Source organism: Anopheles stephensi, chromosome 3, assembly GCF_013141755.1.
Source record: "Anopheles stephensi strain Indian chromosome 3, UCI_ANSTEP_V1.0, whole genome shotgun sequence".
NCBI lineage: Eukaryota > Metazoa > Arthropoda > Insecta > Diptera > Culicidae > Anopheles > Anopheles stephensi.
In genome coordinates, this window is record NC_050203.1 from 20,266,461 (window position 1) to 20,292,007 (window position 25,547).

Here is a 25,547-nt window from a genome sequence, read left to right on the forward strand (position 1 = left end):
GACATTCTGTCATGGGGGGGAGTATGTTTACGTTTAGATGTTTTGTTTACGCTTAGACGTCACACCATACTTGACGAAAGCTAGTTTCGTCAAGTTTTTGATAAACGAAATATTTCAAGTATACAGTGAGTAAGGATGAGTGTCGCTCGCGTGGGGGGCACTCAGAAAGTTTATAAATAGGGCAGAAAACACAATTATATCCCTCTTCGAATTTGGAATCTGAACACGACGCTTGGTAAATATTGCAACACACATCGATCCGAAACTCCGCGAATTCTTCATGAGCTTAATTTAAAAAAATACCTCAACTAAAAGTGCTTTATTTGTTTAAAGCTTTCAATAATTTTCCTAGCTAAGAGAAAAAATACATTCACATTAATTTGCACTACGTTTTCGACACCCATTTCTGTTGCGTTTCGGTATGCAAACCGCGTTCCACCAGCGTGCATCGACGCACGCACGAAGCATCGCTCAGCATAGCACTGCGCCACCGTGATCACGAGCACGCGAAAGCATAGCGCCGTTTCAGTTGCGTTCGGAAAGTTGTTGAGCTTAGCACGCGTGTATTGTGGTCCAACGAGTCTGTCTCTTCTGGTGCGTAGTGTTGTATGGTCGAAGCCGTTTCCTCGCGTATCATAGTGTGTGGCAACATACACATACGGTGCTGTATCGGTGTGTTAATCAGGTGGTCACCATCTTGCATTGTTTTCAGAAGCGTAGCGCATCAAAGCAACCCGCATTTTCAGTGCCGAAGGTTGGTGCTCCATTTGTTCCTAGCGGTCGCGCTTGGTTTTTGTGGTGAAAAGTTATATCGAAAGCTTGCAACATCATTGTGCGTTTGTGTGTGTGTCTGAAGAGTGCAACCATATTCGTATAAGTCTTCGTGCCCACAAAGGAGGCTGCTGCAGCAGTTGACGCCACAGAAAGGCTAGACGAAGAAAGCGCATCCAATTCCGGACGGGAGCATAGTAACGCAGCAGGAACGCATCCATCCATTCCGGCCAACAGTATCCATCATGTCCAGCAGTATTCAGATTACGGCCGACGACAAACCGGCAACCGGCTTGATCACACCGACCAAGACACCGGCACCGCCGGTGTCCAGCATTCCCTCCAGCCCGTCGCATCTGCAGCTGCCGTCGCCGATTATAACACGCCGCACCAGAACCGCTTCAACGTGAGTAAACATCCTAACCCTCTAATCGTTCAACCGACCATTCTCAAGGCACGATGCGTGCGTTCGTGCGTGCGCCAACAGCAGCAGGGTTGGTTGGTTATCGCTCGGTTTGCCCTTGGTCAAGCTGCTGGTTTGTGTCGGTTGTTCGCCTTATGAAGCACAGATTGGAGACCAAACAAAAAACCACCGGCCGGCCCTCCCCTACTCGATAACGCACGATGGCGTACACGGGGTCGTCGAAGGTCAGCCGGCCATCTTCTCGCCCTCCCCTTTGCTACAAAGGGTTTAAAAATAAACGAGAAAAATCCTTGAAGAAGATATTTGATTAGTTTCTTGGTTTTTTGGGTCAACCGATTGCTGGAACTGGTTGTTTACACGAAAACTGCCCCGTCACTCGTCAGCTCGCTTATTTACACGACGCCAAAACAAAAAAATGTCTAGGTGGATTAACTTTTAACTTTTATTATCTTCTCGTACGTCAAACCTTAGGGGCGTGCGTAGCAAAACATCAAAGAACGCCCCAAACGGGAAGATTGTTCTGTGGCAGAGGTTCGACTGCCACGGGGAAGAACAATCAAAGTAGTATCTTGATGCATTAAACCACCGAATCACATTCTTTAGGCGCAATAAAAGCACACAATTTATGCGTTGAACGTGCTTGATGGCAACCCGGAGAAGAAGAGAAGGTTAAAATAAACGGAACCGGAACAGGCGCCGGAAACGTGCCGGCCAGACGTGGGTATCGTTCAGAGAAGTGAAGATTAACGAAGCAGCACGTTTTTCGGGGTATTTCTCTGGTCAACCATAGCGTGGTGGGTCTTGCTTTTCACACAAAGTTATCTCCGACGTTTTTGGAGATTTTGGACGTCCACCAAACGATGAAGGTGTATGCGTTATTAATTGTATGCTGTTGATAGCTCTGGTCGCTGATAGCCACTGTGACGAGATACCTGTGACGAGGTCCTTGCTACGATGCCCCTTTGACGAACCTCTGGGCAAGACTCATGAGGATGAATTATCAGGTACTTGATCTGGAAAATCTATTTTTTTATTTTATGGTCTTGATTTGCGGCAGACCATTTCCATTTAAGCCTACCAAACCTCCTATGATCTTGAAATCTAAAAGAAAAGCGCTCTTCATTATAGTGAGTCCTTCTCCATTGGCCCTTCAGACATACGGAGCCAAAAACACTTCCAAGAATCTGCCTCTCGAACGCAGATAAGCGGTTTTCCCTCATCGCCCAGGATATAATCCATGCATCTTAGGGCGTGAGAGGTGAGTACTGAGACTATAAATGGGCCAACCGTCTAGCGGGCACTTCCTCCCGCCCTCTATCATTTCCAAGAGCGATCGGTTGTTTGATCCCCGGGGCAAAGAATGTGAATCAATTACGTTACGCTGATTCCGCCGCTATCGTTGGAGGGTGTAACTACACATCTTGCCACTTTTATTCCCACCTTCCGCCTTCCCATCGTCGTCAGCTTCATCCCGACTGCGGCTAGCAAAATGAGGAAACGATTTATTAATCACTGCCCACTACAACTCCCCCACCTCTTCAAGTACACTGCTCGCTACTCGCTCTGAATCACGGAGACATCATAACTTAATTTTTTGCATGCTTTGTAGGCTCCCGACGAACGACGATTCGGAACGTGGCGAACGCGCACTTTGTGGGTACATTCCGCAGATCATTAGACGAGAGGCAGAGAACAAAGCGGAATGAAAACGGGACTTTAATGCGATGGGAAAATGGTATGCGCCCTACGGAAGCACCGAGACTAGCGTTGCGATAAAGCGATTAAAGGGGATGTATTCCCTATCGGCACCGGAGTTTCTTCGAGGCAGGCAGGACATTTTATGACTTACTACTGCTGCCTTCACGTTGGCTACGCTATTTCTCAGGAGATTTTTATAAGTGGTCTATTAGGATCTCCCGTCCCAACATCTACGGCTCTTCTGGACGAGGACACACATTGCTTAATTAAAACAAATCGTATCGTATCAAGGGAAAGAGAGCGCTACGTTAAAGTGATGCTATGTGAGCTGATAATTGGAACCCGGTATAGTCGATTGCTCGCTAAACCAATTAGCAAAGGGACGGACTCGTCGTCTAAGGTCATGTCCGGACCACACGAAAGGTGGTAATTTGTTGGAAGCGACAACTGTCCGGACGCGTCTTGTTCGTCTGACTTGGTCAGTGTGTTCCACTGGAAGCTGCTGACAGTTGGTAGATTTGTTAATTTACGCCTATTGATTTTGTAACGAGCTGAATAACAGCCATTGTTTTCTATTGGAAAATTAGCACCCTTCCAAGTAACTGTCCGTGCGCGACGACGAAAATCCCTCACGAAACGGGTTTAATTGCACGCGATAGCAGGTCTATGGGGTTTTACCCTTTAGACAACCTTATTCCCCCCTTCAACTACAATTCAATTTGTCATTTATACTGCGTTCTCAAGAACGATACAACCTCCATCCTTCTGTTGTAACCACCCTTTCGTGTTGGCATGTGCAGTTGCTCCCCTCTGACCCTCGTAAGTGTATCAATATTTATAAGGGTTTGCTTGCTTGTAAGCTTGTCCGAAATGGAGCAGGAGGAGCAGTTAGAGGAGCAGTTGCCGTGCGTTTCCTGCAAGCCGGATTTACGACCGAAGGAATTAATAATGTTATGCAACACGACAATGATGGCCGTTCCGGTCGGGTGCTCGATTTGCTAATTTAAACCATCGACAAACATCAAAGGGAGTGCAGGTGCGCTTGGCTGCGTTCGGCTTATTCGATGTGGAATTAGATTTGATTTTACGTTCCACTCTTGGTTTGATTGTACCGACAGAATACCATCAATCAAGGGGGTTTACAGTTACGAATTTTAACTTTTTGTGGTAGCAAAGTGTAAGACGGTGATGCTTTCTCCTGAGGACATGATATAATTGCCAATTAAAGAAAAAAACAACTGACTGTTAGGAATTTCCATGTGGTGACCCTGAGTTCTAGCGATTCACATAACTTACGATGGTCTTTTATTTAAGGTCAGTTATGGCCAGACAAAATAAGACTGAGTTATCTGTTGACATGGAACACTTACAGCCAAAATAGTCGATAAACTCCGTTTGATGATTTGTTCGAAGTATTATCAGCACTATCCCTAAGCTACGACGTCGGAGACGATGAGCTGCACTGACAGATCACTAAAAAAAGGATTGGCTGACAGATCCTTAACGCCCGACTCTCTGATAGGATCATACAATCCTCCAGAACCTGAAAAGAACTCCAGAGAAAACATGGAACCCTTTATGACTTTATCATACTGATCTTTAGGCCTAGGAGTCTCTTTTGGAAAAAAATCTTTAATAAGATCGGTTGGATGTTCCATGTTTGAGGGTTCGTTGGTAAAAAAGGCGACTAAGAGACTTCCAAATTTGTGTGGTCAAAACCCCAAAAATTCTGTGAATTAAGTTGAGGCCTCGAAACATGCGAGAAACATGCGGTTGTACGCCGGTCTTCACACCGGCAGAACCGGGGATAAATCCGATCTGGATCGCCTCCCCGTATGCAGGACTGACTATCCTTCTCTTCTTCTTCTTCTTCTTCTTCCTTGACACTACAACCTCGAGAGGTCTCGGCCTGCCATTTCTGGCTTTCTGTGATTTACTTATACCCATAGCAAAGTAGTCAGCCCTGCGTACGGGGAGGCGGTCTGGATGGAATTTGAACCCTGGTCCTGCCGTGTGAAGACCATCGCCGTTATCGCTTCTTAGTCTTACTCATGGACTTAGTCATGGAGCCTTAGTTAGTTGGAAACTTAGTCATGGAGAGCCAGCAATGGCAAGCCAAGACATTTCGAGGTTGTAGAAAACAAAATAGGAAGTAGAAGATACCTTAAATGCCAGCTATCTTTAGAAGGTTTATATTTAATCACGGAGCAACATTCGCCGTTGATTATTCCTATTGTGATACCTATAAACTAAAACACTGATAATTCGATAAAGATTTGCCCCTTCAACGTTCCTAGCTATTTCGACCGATCCACCGTGTAACGGGCTGCTGAATAATCTTTTTACCCCAAATGTGAAATATCATTCGCCCGTTCGCCACTCCTCCATAAATCCACTTAAATAGGTGCAAAACTTTTGATGGAGCCCTGCGTGTGCCCAAAAAAGGCCGGAATCGGCTTACACCGGCAAATTGGCTCCACGAAATTCGCGCAAAACACATCTCTACCAGTGTCGAACGTTCCGACAGATGGTACATCGCCTGGTGCGTGTGTGTGTGTTCGATTCTGGGCTTTCGATAGTGGTGGAAACTTTTGGTTCTGTTCGATGCCAAAAAAAAGATAGAATAAGGCCAACTGTTGGGGGCAGTGTACGAACATAAAAAGTAGCTCCATCCACAACAATGCACTCACAACCCACTGACTGACGGAAGTGCTAATTGCTATTACATATACTCTTGACTCTCGGGGTAGTTTTCCATTGGAGCAAAGCTATCGGAGGAGGCCTCGTGAACGATGGAACGGTTCCAGCGCTAGGTGAGCGATATTTTTCGGATGGTCGTTCCTCGGTTCGGTTTAGTTTCGCTGGTGTCTAAACTCAGGCACCATTAGCCATTGGACGACAGTCTTAATAGGAAGTACGTGGAGTTCACTCGGTCGTACACTAGGCGCAGTGTATTATAAACCGAATGAACTTACGGGCAAGGTATGGGATGATATACGATCGAGGAGGGTAATAAAATGAAGTTGGCCTAAATTTTCCCATTTGCAGTCAGTTTTTTTTTCTCTGTGTGTGTTGGGTGTGAGAGTAAGTTGTGGCGATTTTTGGCTGATAATGGATATTTTTCGCAGAATGCAATATTTCTCTTCCTGCAACTTCTGCATATGTGATGGGAAATTATTAAAAGTGTCTTCAGGGGCTTTATATACTTAGCTATAAGATCGTATAATTTAAACCTTTTTAATATTTTTCAAAACTGGTAGAAGCACGGGTATCGAAGGCACAAATTAAAATTATGTGACTTTACTGCGACTCTAAATTAAAACAATTTGAATTTTTCAAAAATTTTCTCAAATAAAAATTGGGGCGATTCGATGGCAGAGGAAACAGCGGCACCGGTCTTCACACGACAGGCCCGGGGTTCAAATCCCATCCAGCCCGCCTCACGGTACGCAGGGCTGACTTCTGTGCTATGGGTAAAACCAGTCACAGAAAGCCAGAAATGGCAGGCCGAGACCTCTCGAGGTTGTAGAGCCGCGTAAGAAGAAGAAACATTTATTTTAATTAAAGGTTTATATATTTTTGAACCGATCATACTACTTTGAAGACTTTTGCTAACACCCAAACGATACATACAAGCACTCAGGCATGTTTACCTTGCAGCTAGTGTAGTGTAGGCTTCCTCGATCTCGTTGATATTGATGTGGAAAATTGTCATCACATTTTGCCCGCTTTCCCCGTTCCTTTCTCCCGTTCGCCGGCAACGAATAAAAAGGTAATAAAAGTCTCGTAAATTGAAAATGGCTTGCCAAACGTTGCCGCATCGCTCTGCAGTATCGGCCCGATTGGACCCGGTCCCGGAAAGCAGCTCCCGTTGCTGCAAGAACCGATTGCACTCGATGCGCAGATACCGAGTGGGCACCAACCTGGTCTCAACGTTCTCCATCATTCACAGAGGCATCGACACATTTCATCTCTACCGACAGCCGACACTGTACGCGATGCTGCATACACTGGAAGATGATGTGTTTTTCCGATTCCGATCGTTATGTCGCATAGCAGCCAGTCGCGTTCTTGCAGCCAGTTTCTTAAAGAAAAACCATCTCGACCGACCGTATTCGTACGTGTGTGGGTTTCTTGTTTTTCTCCATCTTGTCTCCCGATCGACATTTATTTCCCCATTGCTCAATGTATGGAGCATTTCTTACGCAGTCCGCAGCAAGAAAGATGCCGTTTGTTTGGGTTGGGTAAAGCGGACATGTATGTTCTGTTTTTTTTTTTACATCCCGTTCAGTTGCTCGTGTTCGGTGGGACACCTCCGGAAAAAGAAAAAGGTACACAGACAGGTCCGTTGTTGGACGATTCGTTTGTGGAAACTAACGACCAAGACTGGTTTAAAATTAAAAAAAAACGAGTACGACTGCTCTAGTTAGTGGCGGTGTAGAAGAATTTGTCATGACGCAATTTAAATACACGCCCCGTGAACCGGTGTATTTTAAGCTTGTGGAGTCACAGTAAAGGTGTGATGCAACATACGGTCGAAGACGTTCATTGACCTCAAGTGTATTATCAGGGAAATTTTTAAGATGGATCGGGGGTCTGTACTTAGATGCCATTTTCTGTGCATCATTCTTTATCTGTTAATTGAGAATTGTTGGAATATGTTGCGTTGGTATTTTGGGTATTTTGATTTTATCTTGGATCCTCTGATATGAATCTCCCATATAATCGTAAAAGGATTTAACGAAAACCAAGCTTTGACAGGTCTTAACCATCTGAAAGCTTCGAGGTACACAGCAATCTAATGAAAAATGAAATATAACTTTCGATTTCATCAGCTTTGACAACACAACACAAAAACAATTTCAATAAAAAATGCCCTAAAAATATTTAATCAAAGTCCTCTATCTAATGCAAAAAATTTCAGTTAGTCGCTTACATGGTTACAATCAGGACCTAGCAGGTACCCAGGACAGAACGACAAATTGTGCTATTCAAATTGATCGTTGCATGTGAGATAATTGAAGTGCAAAGAGAATTAAACCTCCGTCTGATGCAATTGGGTCTGCTTCATTACAGTTGATTACAACTCACAGGCTAGCAGAGGTGACAAACAGTTTCTGGTAATCGTTATCTGCCCCATAGGACAGTGGGAGGAGATTGCGTGTGATAACTCCTTCCCCTGTGCCCTGTCTGGTCCCTTCGAAAAGGTGGTTCTTTGAAACCACGGTGAACAAATGTCCGCTTATCGGCCACTATTTCGCGTCGCTCGGTCATTTACGATGAGCAACATACAAGCTTTACGTGGTTCGTGACTTTTTGTTTTTGGTAGCTGTCTGTTCAATTTTCCAATCGATAAATGACCTTTTCCACCTACCCGAATACCGCCCTCCAACCTGACACTTTCAAAATCATTCAGGCAGAGCCAAAACTGGCGATGATAATCCAATTGCTGTTATTTCGAAGCAGAAACTACGTGGGACAAAAAAGCGTTTTCCCGGTCCCCCCCCCCCCCCCCCCCCCAAAGTTGGTCCTTTTTGCCGTCAGGTTCGATACACTCGGTCGCAAGCTTATTACAGGACGATGGAGGCTAAATTTATGTTCATGATGTTGCCGTTCCCTTCCACCTGTTACGCGCCAGCACTTGGGAAACGGTTTTTTGACACCGGATGTACAACTTGCCACGTGGCACTCAATTATGGCCGCAAGCTCCGGACAATGCACAGTACCCCATCATAGTTTGTTGCACGCACAGAGACCCTGTTCGATGGTTGGCAGTTGTGAAATCAGAATATTATGACCATCCGGACAAACTTTGATTATCAATGGTTCCCCACCAAATTATGGCCGGACGGACAGTACACATCCATTCCGGTGAAACAGTTTGCTGCCACCGCGGACAAATATTGCATCGAGTAAAATATTGATCCGCGGCACGCTGGACCCGGCTTCTTCTAGCAACCGTGTCATCCGGCTGGTTATTAATCCATATGTCCGGCTGCATTTTACATCAGTGATTCGTGTACTGCGTGTACGCTGGAAATGGTTGCAATTTTCCAATTCCTTGGTGTATGACCAATGTGGCGGTTTGAGCATTGTTCGAGCTTGTGTGCGAAACAACCAGCGTCACAAATTATTCAAATGTATTCTGATTTATACTGTCGGGCTGGCGTTTCATGGCGCGCGTTACACACTTGACAAGGGTCGAGAATGGAATTCATATGCATAATAGAGAGAGAGAGAGAGCACGTGTTTTTGGAGATGAATTTATTATTTAATCCCTTATAGAATGGCTTGCTGCAGCTTACCTGTAAATGGTGTGTCTTGTTTCACTGTAGCAATAGAGATATATTGATAGAATGTTCGAATAATTTATAGAAATATTTGGCATGTCTTCAAAAAAAGTTGTGGCAGCAATTATGATAGTCGATTCTTGTAGTTTAATTGTTAAAGCTACAATTAAAATGCATAGAGAAGAACTGATGTAGAAAATGTACTGAACAAAATATTTTACCTAAACAACCGTAGAGGAAACTATCTCCGACGAATTCCCCGCAGAGTTCTTTGGGTGGCGATACAGCGCCTAGATGTATGCAATATTTTTTAAGGCAGTAAGACAAGCACATACAAGTATTGACAGCATCAACGACTCTTTCTATTGTCACATATAACACATAAAAATGAGCTTTTCTAGTCTTGTTTGAACTGTATGTATGTATAAGAAGTAAATAATTATAACCGAAAATCATTAGAAACGAATATATCCAAAGGTGTTGCCCATCGTGCTCGTTGGTGCGGAAGCGCCTGGAAGTATGCAATTTTTTTTAATGTCCACAGCCACCCGACAAGGACTTGTGGACTTCTGAGAATGTAAGCCTGACATTTAAACACTATCATACTATTTTATTACTATCATAGAGGTTGCATACTTTCAGGCGCTGCAGACTGCAAGCACAACCGAATGGTAACACAATTAAAATTTTTAAATCATGCTTCAAGCTAGGCAAAATGCACCGAAGCCCTTCTGAAATTGTGATTCAAGTTCAAGTTATAATTTAATTTTTCATCATTATATGACCCTTTTCTTCGTGTGCCGTGTGCATGTGATGCTGTAAGCTAGCTTATCCTCGTTTCCTCTTTTTCTCTCTCTTCGGTTTTCCCTTATCCTTCCCGAGGTTAATAGGTTGCACAACACAATAGGTTTAATGTTGCATTCTGTGCTTGTGATCCATCGGATTACGCTTTTCCCCGAGAGTTCGATCGTTGGTAGTAAAAAAAACACACACACATCACGTCCATGTGGAATTAAATCCAATTTAACATGAATCGTTACACGTGTAACAAAAGGAAAAGGGGTACAATCATAAACGCATAAAACTGACGCAACAAAATCGGACATTTTTCTCGCTCCCGCTGCCGTGTAGATTCCATTCCAGCACAATTAGTGCGTGCGTGTGATGGACGGTTTGGATGGACGATCTCGGCTTCTCCAGCTATGTCAGTGATGATGATAGCACGTACAGTGAAACGCGAAAAATGTAAAAGCAGTAGGATTAAAAATCCCAAATGTAAATGACACAGCAACAATTCCCCCATTTTTTTTTTGAGGCGGAATATGACAGGACAGGTGCAGGAATAACACGAAGAAAAAAAACGGTGCAGCAAGGCTTCAGGACATTCCGTTCCAATTTGTCTCTCGACTGTCGACCACACCCGCACAGCCGTTGAATTGTCAATTTTATTTATTTTAGCCTCACCGCGGGAGTTCCGTTTCACTTTTTTGGGCCCGTTCATCTATTCCCGGTGCCAAATGTGCGGCTGCTCCCCAAAGGAAAACGCTTAAGGGTAGGTTCGCGAACGACACTGCGCGCACCGCAGAGTTGAAGGCTTCCCTCGATGTGGTGTGTGGTGCCTTCCGTCAAGAAGAGTCGACACAAATTCCACACACCTTCTCCCCGGTGGATTGTTGTGGTTGTTGCGCTTGCAAGGATGGAAAATTGGATCCACCTGAGGTGATGTGGTCGTCTATATGGTGCACGACGAGAACCACACCACGGTCAGGACAGAAAAACCACGCAAGTTATTATGATAAAAAATGGGATATAAAGCACCCAAGACCCCAAGGTGGACGACCTGCAGAGTTGGGGCGTATTTTTGTTCCTTCTGGTTTCCACCACGACTACCAACCCATTCCCCACTGTTGGGAAGTGCGCTTTGTCGTAGCACCTTTCGCCAGCTCCATGCCATCCACGTTTGGAGCGAGGAAAAAGCGAAATAGGGAAAAGTCCCATACTCCCGGAGGGCACAAAACCATGTGCATCATGCATATGCATGATGCGCATTGCATTGTCTGGTCTCGTTTCCTTCCATGGTTCCGTGTCGGTCACCGCGTACTACAAACGGACAGTTAGTCCTGAGCCGTAGTGGTTGTTCAGCAGTTTAAAAGAGAAATGATACTAAACAACTACTAGAGCTTCATCTCCGTCTCACTCGCTCTGTCAGGCCTTACAGGTCGCAGCGACTGTACAGAAAAAGTCCAGAATAAATATCATTAGTTCCTTCAACATTTTCCACCTCCGAGGGTGTTTGTTCGTGTATATGAATTTTGCCCCGCCGGTAGGCAAAGCGTTGCGGAAGGATTCGCGTTACTCCCTGACTGACAGATAACGGCCAACTGACGTTGTTGCGGCTGTGTACGCACCCCATCAGGCCACGAGGCCATTTGTGGAGGAAGGTGGCGTGCCACCAATATGCCAACCGCAGGCCAACGTCATGTGCAACGTCCTCCGAACTTACAGGCACGAACTTCCGGCAACTTAACCGTTCCCCGGAAGAACCCGTTGGCTGTGGAGTTCCCGGTGAAGTTTTTGGAACGAATAAATTTGACCGGCAACTACCGGGCTTCCCTCTAGAACACCCTTCGTTTGAATTTCCCACACGAGAAAGCACTCCAACCGTGGGACGTCAGCAAAAGTTGTCTTTCGACTCCACCAGGCAAAAAGTTCCTTTTTTCCCAGGTGTCTCGCTTTGATGGGAGCAGCAGCCGATCGGTAGATCTAGCACGATACGCGTGTGTATGAAGATGAATGGATACAAATTTACCAGCTCAGGGAGACTGTCACTTCCGGTATTAGTCGTACGAAGCCCGGTCCAGTTGCGGTCGGGAGTATATTTTTGTAGCTCTCGCTTCCCTGCAGCGATGATACGAAAATATATACATTGCCAAGCGACAGACGGCAAAGGATTCAAAGATATCTATCTCGCCGGTTTGGTGCTTTAGGACGGTAGACGCACGGTAAGGGGAGAGGCTCTGAAGTGTTATGACGCACCGACGATGAACATATGCGATAAACCCACTGGCAGCACAAAACAGTCGTGTGTTGATCGATTGGAATAGAGAAACGACCGATGTGGGGAGGGGCGAGCGTCTGTTTTTAGACCATCCCTCTTAATCTTTAATTAGTAACTTCGAGGATATACATTCACTAATAACACTATTCATTTGCTGATGAAAATTGGAGAGAAAAAAAAGCTCGCTGGACAAGTTTCTCGCAACTTTGCGCAATTCTACCCTCACACAATATCGTTGATTATCGCCGAAAGATCGTAGTCCTGCTGCCGGTTGGGCATACAGGATGTGGGGTTACGACCTCATGGCAATCCTTCAAGGAAGAGCAAAGATATGCTTAACTTAAAAAAAACACACACACAATTCGTCCCACTTTCTCCGGGAGTTTTATTGCTGGCGTTTCCTTCCCGTGAATTTTGGTTGCTCGCTCTCGTCCGTCCTGACTTTACCAGAAGCACGTGGTTGTTGGACGTGGAACGCCGTTGCGTAGGACGCCGTCCCGCAACATCAATTGATTTACGAGGGAAAGAAGCTTTAGCTGCTATACACACCACGCTTTGGTGCGTCGGCAACTTGGCGGAAACTTTGCTTCTGTTGGCTACATTTAGCAATACCATATTCCAAGGTGACATTAATGTTTAGCAATACATTTGTGGAGTCAAAAGAGTCCGAAAAAAGGAGGTCCAAGATTCGGTGTCGTGGTGATGGTGATTCATTATGTATGCTACTAGACCTTTTATAATGTACACGTGGTTTATTCCTTGCTGTGGGAGAATGGGTACCCCGCCGGGAAGAATTGGCTATAAATTACTCTCCCTAATGTGCGATGTTTTATTACATTTATTCCATGGTTTAAATCAACATATTTATGTTGTGTTGTTATGCTCGCGAGATGTGTCGACATGCTTCTTGTGCAATTAAGATTTCGGGCATGTTGCTTAAGCTTTTATGGAGATTAATTGATGTAACTTCCTGTTGAATGTCATTTAGTTATTTTTAATATAAGTTGGTTCATTAGGAAATCTGTCAAAAAATTGGATGGAGATAATAACTACTTAATACTCATTTAGTTTGCTGTATTGTCGAGCGAGAAACACTCAAGCCTTCAAACCAATCTTGAAAACGCACGCTAAATTAAATGGCTAAATTCATCAAGGCCTCAGAACTCGCCGGTCGTCCGTCCGTGTGCAAATGTGTTTCGTTTTTACTTTTTGAAATTATTGATTTGTTCTCAAAATTTCTCCCGAACGTTGCCTAATTCTCAGCAAAAATTCACGCCACATTCCATTTCGATTCGTGTCGATATCACCAGTTTGGCTTCTGTTTTGGTTGTTGATGACCACAAAGTCAACAACAGAAGCTGCGCCATCCTGCTTCGTTTGTTTTCCACCCGTTCGAATTCTTGGGACGGGGTCGGTCTGGTGGGAAAATTTCATCTCATACAATGTGCCCCAATGGCAGCAGCCAAACTCATTCGACCGAACGCGCGCCCAACCGAAGGTGCAAAAATCGATACAAACTGTAAAGCCCCGCGAGGGTCGCCCGAGATCGGTTTAATCACCGCCCGCCCATCGGAAAACGGTGTTACGAGCGTGCTCCTAAAAATAGTGGCCCTGCTTCTACCGGGTTTTACACATACCCAACCGGGTGACCGCAGTGCAAACGGAGGCGCAGTTATATGGTAATTTGTCTCCTTTGGCACCGTTTGGCAAAAGCTGCTCGGGAAAATAAAAACGAAACCCCCGGTGGGCAAAGAAATAGCGAAACAGTGTGGCACAATGTTGTGTTGTGAAAACAAAATCGACCATGAAAATGAGAGTGGACGGAGAAAAGTAGATGAAAATGAGAGAGAGAGAGTGCGAAGGAAAGCGAGAAAATGTGAGATGCTGGACGGTTAATGGTAAATGTTGAGGCAGACGTGATGTGCCCTGTGGCTTTATAGGGCTACGCGTAGAAGAACACACTTGGAAGTACTTGCGCGGGGCGCATTAAGCTCTTGAGGCGGAATCCGATTGGCGCGAGACTCGATCGTATCTTGGCCTCTCGAGACTCTCGGGATGAAAAGCACTTCCCTTGGGTGGTACAAGTCTATGCGATTAACCAGGTACTTAGGCCTACGCTGGGAGTAGCAGTAGTAGCTACGGCGAGAGGGGTCGTCAGTCGAGATGGAGTCTTTTTTTAGTTGTTTGGAAAAGCTTCACAATTACAAGGTTTTTTAGATGATTTTACAAGAATAAAATCAGGTTAGGCTACGACAACATTAGTTGTGTTCTGGAAGTTATGATATTTAGAGTAAATTTCGCAGCGTTCGCAGATGATATCACAATTGCAGCATACAATTTCCCACAGAAGTACACAACAGGCATTTAAAAATAACCTGAGGTGTTCTAGGCCTATCATCACTGGCTTTCTTGACTTGATACTATCCGTAGCAAGATTATCAACTATAAACCGAAGAAGACTAGTGTCAACTCTACGGCCGGTCCGGTCATTGAGAATTAGGCTTTTGTCTCTCTCTTCTTGGCCTAACGACCTCTTAGGTCATGCCTTCCATTTCTGGCTTACTAGACTTAATGATACCTCGCAGTTGGACAGTCAGTTTTGTCCCTACGGGGGAACGATCCGGATAGGATTTGAACCTCGGTCCAGCCGTATGAAGACCGGTGGCACTGTCGTCTCAACCATTGATATCATCTGAAGTAACATTTTCAGAGCTTTCTGAAACGAACGCCGTCATTGGTCTCACCATGTGCTGCAGTTACCGAAAATACTGTTTTTCTGGTGAAATTATTGGAAAACCCCTTTAAAGGGGCCTAAATACACAAGCCTCCCTTTCGAGCGAGCCGGTTACCTATTAGCGCACTATTGATACCCAGTTCGGATGGCGCTGATTTGAATTTTAAGTGTATCCAAGTGTATCTCACTTTGAACTTATTCCTTTCAGAGAGAAGGAAAACAAAACCACCGTCTACTAAAGAGACGGCGTGAAATTGCGTACAGCCACTTTCTGTTCAGCCCCTTCCCTCCCATTATTGTCGCATTTGACGGGCTTCCTTGTGTCGGATTGCTAAAAACAAAGTCAAGAAAAGGCTTTATTTAGAGGGGATGGTTGAGTTGCTTGCTGCGTTCGTCCTGGTGATAGGTGGGTGGTGTAATTTTCCCGATTGCCGTTGTTTCCCGACTGCGCTGTTCACTGTGGATGACGCACGGCGCCACGATGAAAACAACCTTGCGTGGCTTTTCGTCGGTGTGATGCAGATGGGTTTCTAGCCGCCGCAATTGATGGCAATGATTTACCATTTTCTCGTTCGTCACCAACAACATCGCTGATAGATATAGATGGATAGAGCGACGTTTGGAGGTTATTATGCTTTCGCTGTCGCCGTGCCTTGTTTGATGCGAGTGAAATTTCAGACAGCAATTGAGGCAGGGTTTTTTTTACTTCCTAGCGGGTTATACACGCTAGACTTTCCTCATCTTACCCATCACCGTTTTTTGGTTTTTTCAACAAGTTTTTTTTTTGTTTGGCGTTATGATTATTGGCTCCTTCTCAGATCCTATCCTGAGACTTCCTCAGACTTTGTTGTTGTCCTTGGCGTGCTGGATTTTTTAGTGTGGCGTGTTTTTTAATGGAATAAGTACAACGAGCTCGTCGGAAGTGATTTGACGAATACAAATGGTTTCAGAAAAGACTGGGCGTCTCCACATCCTTAATAAAATTAAGAACGTTTCTTGCGATCAGGTTTCCCTTGATTTTATTCCATTTCATTCATGATTTAGCAGAGAAAAATATACATTTTAGCTACCAAATGCCGCTTTATTTCGTTTAAATTCAACGTAAAACAAAATCCCTAGTAAGACGCCTGAAAGTATGCAATTAGTCAACACGATTAAAGTATAGTGAGAAAAAAAAACAGTTTGCGAGCTCTTTAAACAAAATCTTATCTTTGCCTGAGTTTTTCCTTTTGGAAAATTGTAGAAAATTATTCAAAATATACTTAAATATGAAGAAAAAAAAAACAAATTGATATGATATTGACATCATCGCCGATTTCTTAACCCACTCCACGTACAGCAAGTTTGGGTTTGTGCTGATTGAAAAATGTCATTCGATGCTACATTTTCAATACGATTCCCTCGGTCACGTTTTTTTTTGCCCATCTTCAAGTTCGATCGATACTCCACATAATCGAATGCAGTTGCGGGAAGTTATTTAAAAGTCAATGTTTACATTTATTATGGACAAATCACTCAAGCAAGCAACGAGCGAGGTGCCCATCAAAACTTGTGCCCTTCGAAAACTGGAAGCACTTTTTGCGCACGATATCATTTTGAGACGAAATTTGATTGATTCCGGTCATCTGCTCGGTTTCGATAGCGGTGCTGCCCGTTTCCATCACTGCGTGGTTGATGATTTAATCCAGCGGTATGTGTGTGTGTGCCTACTCGTTCTTTGTTTTATGTACAATATTACACTTTATCGCTTTCTAAAAATAAAATTTAATATTTATTGTCAATTTCACTTTTCCAACCAAAATTGTCCAAATTTGTACTACAACTTCCGGCGTCACGACATCATTTCCGACCGTACTGGGCTGGATGTTTCATTCATTCTGAGAAACGGTCCGAGAAACGTTTCCCCTCGTAAGCTGGAGTGTGATTAAGAGACCCCATTGATAGAGTGTCACTTGACGCTATTATTGTCGGTTGGGTTCGGGATTTTGCGGATGAATGGATTGAGGGTTTCAGCAATTGAACCTACGGCTGACTCCTTCCGATAAATCCTCTATCCGTATTTCGCCGTATCCTTTCGTTTCTTTGGCTGAGAGAGAGAGAGAGGGGTTTGTGAAAAAGGAAAGAGAGCGATGTGGGTTCGGGAAAGCTGTCAAAATCGAATTCAATCAAATGTGTGCTTCACGTGTTTATCGTTTGCCGTCGTACGTTTTGTAAGAGTGTTTTTGACGCATGGCTCAATTGAAAGCAACCCTTTTGGCTGATAACGTTCAAACACGGGAAGGGTTTTTTTTATTGAGTAAGAAACCTCGCAGAAGGGAAGTTAAGGGTGTGTCAGGATATTGTGCCAGTATTGTAGGAAGAAGGAGATTTAATTTTGCATCGGTTGATACAAGGTGTCGATTTGTTTTTGTTAGAGTTTCCAGGCTGATCGATTCAATGACGTTGGGTTGGGTAAACAGTTCAGATTCAATTACGATGTGGCTAGACGGTTAATGTCCTTTGTCGTTGAGTTTTGCTGCGTATTTTAATCAGCAAACAGTGTCACGCTGTTTGGTAACAATTTCATTAAACAAGTGTAGGTAAAGTTATGTCAGGCACTGTATAAAACAGTGCACACTTTGCACGGCTCATAGTAAACAACATTTTGCTGATCCCACCAAATGTGGAACACCAGTAGCTAATCCTTATTAATATTCCTTTTTTTTTTTGGGTTACTCCTTTAGGTTTAGTCCTTTTCTAGAAGCTCTTTAAAGCCTCCTATCCCTTGGATTATCATAGCTAATCCAGCATTTCCATCACTTTCTAACAATGCATCGTAAAAATGCCTTCCGGTCCGGGTTGACATTTAAGCCTGCATTGGTCAATCGAGCATGGGATTAACGAACGTTACTTCGTTAGATTTTAATGATCTGGAAAATGCTGTCCAACTCGGTGAACTTTAAGCGTGTCCTACTCCGATTGGCTGATGTTAAATTTAATTGCATTTCCTGGAATTTCCGCCTATCGGTCACGCTGGGCACAGGATAAATAGATCACAGGAAAAAAACAATCAAAACTTTCTTTTGCTAGCCTCACAATCCCTTCCTAATAAAGCCCAGTGCCAAGAGGAATTGGTTTGCGAAGAGATTGGAACCTGGCCTCGAACCGGGGGCCAGTTTATTAGCTGTCTGTGTCTGCCAGCGAGTCCAGCGAACCATATTGGCAGCGTGTTGGATAACAACGTATTGGCACACCGCTCGTCGGTAGCTGGTGGTGGTAGAATCCGGCACAGGAGCGGTGTCCGATCTAATAGGAATCTATTTTTATCTATAACGATTGGTTTTCGAGTACCAATGGAGAGCTTGCTTTGGGCTGCTGGTAGTTTTTATTTCCGCGCGCCACAGCACGGTATCGCGAGGAAAACTTCACGGTCGAGAAGGTAAGATACAGCAGCAGCAGCACGCTCAGCATTCCGCTCCGTCGGTGTCGGTGAGCAGGTGTGGAAATATTTCACACGTTCCAATAGAGTTCTTACACCAATCGATCGAACGTTCGTTTGCTCTGGAGGAATGCTTTCTACCGATGGTCATGTTTCGCTCGCGTTCGCTTCTACTCTGCGGTGTGTGTGTGTGTGCGGAATGGTTGTTTTGTATTTGTTTAGTGTTGTTTTTTGTTCGGTTTGTTCCGAGCCTGTCAACTTTGCCCGTTTCCGTTTCCGGTATCGAACCCCCACGGGGTACAAATAAGCGTGGCCGTAGAGGATATTGAATTTTGTCTGGAGTCTCGTTTGTTTTTCCTCCGTTGGCCGGCCGGCTGTGTATGTGTCCATCAAATGGAAACGACATGCTGTATGAAATTATAAATTTATGTCTTCATAAACAGCACATCGGCTGTTTTTCGTATGGTTGAGGCGAATGGTTTTGTGTTGTCCGTCTTGCTTAAGCGTTTATATCATTGCACCTTGGTGGATCGAGGCCAGTCGTTTGATGGAAAATTTACTCTTTTATGTCAGGTTTCAGTTTTGTGACAGATGGTTGAGATGAGTGTCATTGAGAAGGTGGTTGGTGGTCGCTCACATTAGAATAGGCATCTTTGACAAGGTGTCTGCTGAAGGAACTCCACAATGGGTCGAATGCACTGTATTTAGAGATCCGCACTTTTCTAAGAGTCTTATGAGCAGCTGAATTTGAATCATGAAATCTAAATTGTCTAATGAGGAAAGGAACTCATTTTCTTACGTTGAATACCTTCAGTAGATTTAATGCCTAATAGGTACAATCGATTTAATGGAACTTTTTAAATACTCCGGGAAATATTGCAAATGGTGAACGGGATATTGGAAGCTCGTTGTGCAACTTGCAATCATACAATGGAATAGGGCATACAGGTAGGGGATAGTTTATATGGATAAGTCTTGGAACCTATTCTTGTGAAGAAACCTTCCTACACCAACATCTTTCGGCACGGACAATACAAAATGTGTACAGTGGTGTTATCTAGTTGTGCAACTGCTTGGGAAATATCTTCCTTATATTCTTAGGCACTATAAGCTCAGGAGATATTAGGCTACCATATTTCTCTCTGCCTTGACTTAATTAAATCCATGACACAAAGGTGGAAACTTTGGGGACTATCTTCTTTTAGTCAATCCAAATCCAGATATAAATGGTGAGCTATGCGCAAGAGTGCTGGAAGAATATTGGAGGAACCGCTTGTATGCTGTTCCTCACCTCACCAACTTTTTCTTTGCTAGGCCTAACGACTCTCTCTCTTTTCTTGGCCTAACTATCTCACAGGTCTCTCTATTTCTCTCCTATTCGCGGCCAAACGACTCCTTAAGGCCATGCCTGCCATTTCTGGCCAGACATAATGTCACCACGTAGTTCAGTAGTAGGTCAGTCCCCATTACGATGGAACGGATCCGGATGGGTGTTGAACCCCGGTCCTGTCGTATGAAGACCGATGCCATTGTCGCGTCTACCATCAGGTCGCCCCTCATTGGTCATATCGGCTATCTAATGGCTTACTAGACTTTTTAATATCACATAGTTGTAATAGTCAGTTCGAGCTCTGTGGGAATAGTCCGGTTAGGATGTGCTCCTCGGTCCTGCTGTTTGAAAAACGACGTCGTTATCGCCTCGGCCATCGAGTCTCGCGAGTCTCCGTTGGGCTGGTCACGTCATGAGAATAAGATCCAGCTCTCAAAGGTTTAGGCGGTCCACATGGACAGAGGAGGCGTTGTAGGCCAAAATTGAGATAGAGTGATGGCGTTTTCCGCTAGAATGACCAGGCTAATAGACTGGCAGACAACCGTATGGAGGATTGTGGTAGCAGGGCATGGTTGTAGAGCCTGATTTTGAGGTAAGGATAATCTGTTCTTGCTAGTGATCAATTTCTTGCGTATGGATAGTGCATTCGAATAAGATTTGATGCCAGTCTCGCTTTTTTAGAAGCTGACTCCTTTAGCATTATATTACCCCGAGTTTTCCCGATCCTAGGGCATACTTATGTCAATCTCGCTAAACGCTAAAATTTTCACTTTAACATTGGATTCGACTAACGCCCGTTCGTAGGTCGAAACTGGACTGGTCTGCGCCTTCTATTCTCGGAGCAGGTGTGAGGATAAAAGCATCGCACACAAAAATAAGATGAATACTTGTGTACCAAAAGAAAATGTTTGGCAACGGCGGTACGAAGACAAACACGGTTTCTGAGACCACAGATTATGGACGTGGAAGAATGATGTTTGAATAAACATCATCGTGAAAAATGTAAATCCATCAGACGGTGAGCAGCAGCATTGTGCAGTTTGAGAGCAGCCCGGCAGTTTGAGAGCAGGAAAAACAAACACGACCATGAATAACCAAATAACCTCTCGAACAAACCCTCAAGCACAACCTAAACATCCAATGCAAAAAAAGAACTTCCAAACCGCTGTCTAAAGGTGTCTTGTAAGGGAGAACGGGAAAAATCGCTCCTCATCACTTAGCGTTTTCCAATGAGTGTCAATTGGGGTTGTTGTATATCGTGCTCGATTTTAACGATCGGCCCAGCAGTGTTTGTGTAATTTTCCTTTCAAAAAAAAAAGCGCTTGTGGCGTGCTATTAATAAAATCGGTTGAAAGTTGAATTATTAATGCGAAAGCCTCATTTGCTCCGAACAGTTTTCGCCCTCGCTGTCTGGTTTGACGTCGTTGAAAGGCTTTCCATGCATGCTGCCTTCCCAATTCCGCCGGAAAATGGGGGGCTCAATTATTTGATCGAATTTATAATACATCTTCATCAAATCGTGTTGTTTCCAATGGATGGAAGGGGGCCGTCACGTTTAAGTTCTTTTCCATTTGCCGACTGGTATTTGCTGGCCGCCTCTTTTATACTTTGTGATCATCAAAAATTCATCATCCGTTTTTACCGGAAAAGCGACCGGTGTGAGTGTACACACTTTCTGTCGAATCGCAAATCCTCGCTCGTGTAATGTGGTTTTATCAAATCAAATTTAGCTCCCCCGGTAGCGTGAAGGCCTTTTTTTGTCTCTTTTTTGTTTTGGACTACAGTGTTACACCTTCGCCATTTATTTAGCCATCTAACCACTTTGCTGCTGCCCACCTATACCAGTGTAAGGGAGAACGGACGGTCACGACTTCGAGAAGCAGGCGAGTTCAGAAAACCTCCATCAAAACAAGAGTAAATATGATAGAAATCATTGCGCGCGCTCTGGAGACAGACAGACGGCCCGACTCAGAAGAGGGTCCTTAAATTCCCATAAAAGGATCCCGAACCGTTGTTCGTTTTGATGATATCTTTTTTTTTTGGAAATTGTCCTTCCATTTTCATCTTCCACCTCCAGACACAACATCTTTAAGAAGAATCACTCGGTCTGCGTCTTGGGCGGGTGGCTCTCGGTGCGAATGTCGCTTTGCTGGGCCGGGTAAGATGTTTGCCAAGGAAAAACACACCAACGCACACGCACCCAATCGAGGTTGCAAGCTAAGCTTTGCCCTCCGGAACTGGACCTCCGGAACTGCGCTCGTCCAGAACAAATCTCGGTTGCTTATCGTCAGCAGTTGGTTCAGCAGCCAGGACTATAGCACAAAAGCCAGGCCCCATACGCTTACGTATTTAGTAGATAAAGTTGACCTTTTTTTTCGATGAAGGATGAAGGATAAATCGCTCGTACCGCTCGGTGTTTCATATAAGATTAGATGAGACTGACTGTCTGTCACGGAACCGTCAACGAAGAAGCAAGCCACATAACCACATCTGGTTGGTGGCTCAATTTACCTCTCACGTCTTTTTAGCTCGATGTGTAGCTACGAGATTTTTCCTTGCTTTTTTCTTCCCGACCACGAAAGTAGAAGCAATGCTAACGAATATCAGCTATCCAGGTCTCGAAACGCGGGGGGGAAATATGGCGTCTTCCCTTAAGCACCGCCGGCAAAATCAGTGTTCAGTGTAAGGAGCAACAAAATTGTGGTTTATTCCCCGACAAAGCAGGAACGGGATAAAAACGTACGGCGTGTATATTATAAGTGTGTTTATGCCGGTAGAGTGGATATGAATGAATTGCGTGGGGACGACAGAGTTGATGGATTGACGGAGTGTGTATGGTGGTGATTTACACCTTTTCTCTACTGCGTATCGGAACTCTTACATTTAACCAGATGTTAGAGAATGATGTCGAGAATACTGATTCATTTTTGGTCCTGACTACTGAATTTTTCTTCAGAACAAAGATGTCTAAGGCAACCTTATACCATTGTCTCCAAAGCTGTCTAAGGCATCTTGGAGTTGACCCCTGCGTTGTCTTGTTGAAGAACTTCTGTCTCTTATAGCATGCGTATTAAGTTATGATAGACTTTTTGTAGTTATACCGGATCAGACCATCACCCCGTAGGCAGGATATACTGGCTATACTAATCTAAAGGATAACATCAAGTAAAGAAAGTGAGATATGGCAGACCAAGCCCTCAGGAGACAGAAGGCAGAAGGGAAATCAATTGATACAACTGCCAAACGTCCCTCACCGTCACCGCTCTACTCTAACCAAATATTTAAACAATGTTACGAAATTTAAAGATTAAAATCAAAACACCGACTCACACAGGTGTTGGCGATCAACTCGTTAGTTTATTTCATCTCGCATACGTTCTATCTTATCAGGTCCGCGCTTACCGTTGTTTATAGCCACGATGATTGTTCAGCTTGCCTCTGACCGGGTGTTTTGGTTTATTGCCGGTGACTTAATTGACGCTTCCACCGCTCGGCGGTAGTAAAACCTTTCGGTAACCTTCGCACCAACTTCCTACACCACATGCCCACAGAGTGGTGTTACGCGGAGCCTTAACATGGGACGATAGGGACGTCTTTACATCGCCCGCACTCTTTACACATCCGTGTTGGCGACGATCCACTGACGGTAGAAGGTAAGCCGCACGAACACTGCTGGCCAATCACTTTCACAACCCAACACCGAACCGAACGAGTACAGTCCAACCAGCAGCGTACTGCCACCATCAACCACCGTCATCGGGCCACCGACATCCCCATCGCACGGGGCACGAGCTTCCATGTAGTGCAGGCACATCTTCTGTCCATCGATCAGTCCACCCCAGGCCGTATCGTGACAGTCGGCATTGGTCATGATGGGATTGCGCACGTACCGCAGCACATCCGAGAAGGAGGTGCTCGAGTCAGACGTACGGCCGAACCCGCTCACCGTCGCCAACATACCGGCAAAGGTACGGCTTTCGGTAGCTGCCGGTATGCGCACCGGTTGAATGCGATCACTGAACGTAACCGACTCGGACAACCGAATGACGGCGATATTGTTGCGGAAGATTACACCCAAGAATTCTTCGTGCAGCCGAACGTCACCGGCAGCGTACGTGATCCGGACCTGGCCCGCTTCTGCCTCGTTCTGCAGATTGAGTGCACCGAGCACGATCACACCACCGGACGTATTCTCGACACAGACACCGGCCGTTAGGACGTAGTTGTTGGACAGCAGGACACCTCCGCACAGGGCCTGTCCCGATTCTAAATCGGAGAGTACGGCAACCTGAAATATCCGGAGATCTGGATTAACATCTCCCGAGCAATAGAGTTGAACGTCCACCATCACATTACCTGGTAAGGGATCTGTCCAGCAGTCGCAATCGATCCACCAACGATGCGCGCCGAAGGTCCTTTGAATCCACCATCCCGGAGCGGTGCTTGCTTCAGCTGGCTCACGCGTGCCGCAATGTGAGGAAATTCATTCAAAGGTCTCACACGGCTCCAATCGATCGTTCCCTTGAAGCGCGCTCCTTCAACAGCCAGCCCTCCAACAGCAAGCAAAGCAGCCGCCGTTGCCACTATCAGCGTCAATGTACTCGACCCTGCCATCATCTCTTCACTCACTCTCGGAAGAAAAACGCGTTCGCTTCGTACGGCGTCCCAATGCAAACTGCATTCGGAAATCGATCCATCTGGACTGGACTAGCTGCGATAGGGGCAGGGGGGGCTTTCGGAATCGATGCGCAGGGACAGAGGATCATAAAGATTGTGTCCCGGGTGGGCTGTATGGGGTATGACTTGTTGTCAGCGAAGCTTATCGGGATTCGCACACTGTGGTCTAAAATTGGATTTTAATCTATAACTTAGTAGCGCTTATCCGACGTTTAGCGTGTGGCTGTATTTATATCTGGCGTGGGCTAGATGGAAAGTAACCTGTTGATTTTAGCGTTTTTTATGAGCTTTCATGTGGTCGAAGATCGGGGAAGTTATTATCATTTCTAGAAACTATTGCATAAATGTTTTGCGAATTAAATTTATTAACTCATTAGTTATCCTTGAGATTTTTTAGCTTACCCTAGTGGGGCTTATACTATATCATGATCTTTCTAGTTAAAAAATTGAAGTGAATTTCCAGGAAGAATTAATATGATTCATTTGATATTGTACTCTCCGTAACACTAATTAAGAGTGAGTTTAATCATACTGAGTGAGGGGCGGCTCGGTGCTAGATGCGACAGCGATGCCGGTCTTCACACGGCAGGAAAAAAAGTCACATTTGGAGAACGGACTTTCCAACTATGCGGTAACAAGTCTAGTTAGCCAAAAATGGCAGGCATGACCTAAGAGGTCGTAAGGCCAAGAAAGAAGAAGAAGAATTAATCATACTCGCCTTAAAACACTTATAACACATTTTTGAATTATGTTGACTCGATAAAGTGTTAACAAAACTTATTATCATCATATTGTTCATAGTCCTATTTGGCTCATCAATCTCAAGCGGTCTCGGCCTGCCATTTCTGGCTTCCTCCTTGTATGACTAAGTTCTACACGTTACTGAATAGTAAGTGCTACGTACTTGGATGTCTCCAAGTCCGGGCGGGATCCGACTACCGTACCTGCCGTGTGAAGGCTGGCTCTATCCTCGGCCATTATTCCTTGGCACTACAACTTTCAAATGTCTCGGCCTGCCATTTCTGGCTTCCTATGAATTCGTTTTACCCATAGCTGAACAGTAAGCGCTGCTTACTTAGAGACGCTTCGGACGGGATACGATATCCCTGCCGTGAGAAGACCGACGCCGCTCTAGCCAATGCCATTA

The 25,547-nt window shown here is 44.8% G+C and overlaps 2 protein-coding genes across 4 annotated transcripts in view; one reads left to right on the forward strand and one right to left on the reverse strand.

Annotated features, from left to right (window-relative positions):
- The first annotated feature begins 420 nt into the window (after window positions 1-420).
- The window catches only part of LOC118512785 (cold shock domain-containing protein CG9705-like), a 35,515-nt gene continuing 10,388 nt past the window's right edge, over window positions 421-25,547 (forward strand). The window contains exons 1-2 of one of the 3 annotated variants that reach the window (XM_036057700.1): window positions 421-594; window positions 713-1,177. In XM_036057700.1, the coding sequence (XP_035913593.1) occupies window positions 1,017-1,177 (161 nt within the window). In that variant the 5' untranslated portion in view covers window positions 421-594; window positions 713-1,016. Of the gene's footprint in view, window positions 1,178-25,547 lie in introns of all 3 variants that reach the window. The other 2 variants (XM_036057701.1, XM_036057699.1) reach the window with 2 other exon arrangements.
- On the reverse strand, window positions 23,061-24,413 carry LOC118512784 (brachyurin-like). The gene is made up of 2 exons (XM_036057698.1): window positions 24,080-24,413; window positions 23,061-24,011 (listed from the first exon to the last, which is right to left on the reverse strand). Exons 1-2 carry the CDS (start codon window positions 24,338-24,340, stop codon window positions 23,337-23,339), a joined length of 936 nt encoding a protein of 311 aa, XP_035913591.1. The 5' UTR covers window positions 24,341-24,413; the 3' UTR covers window positions 23,061-23,336.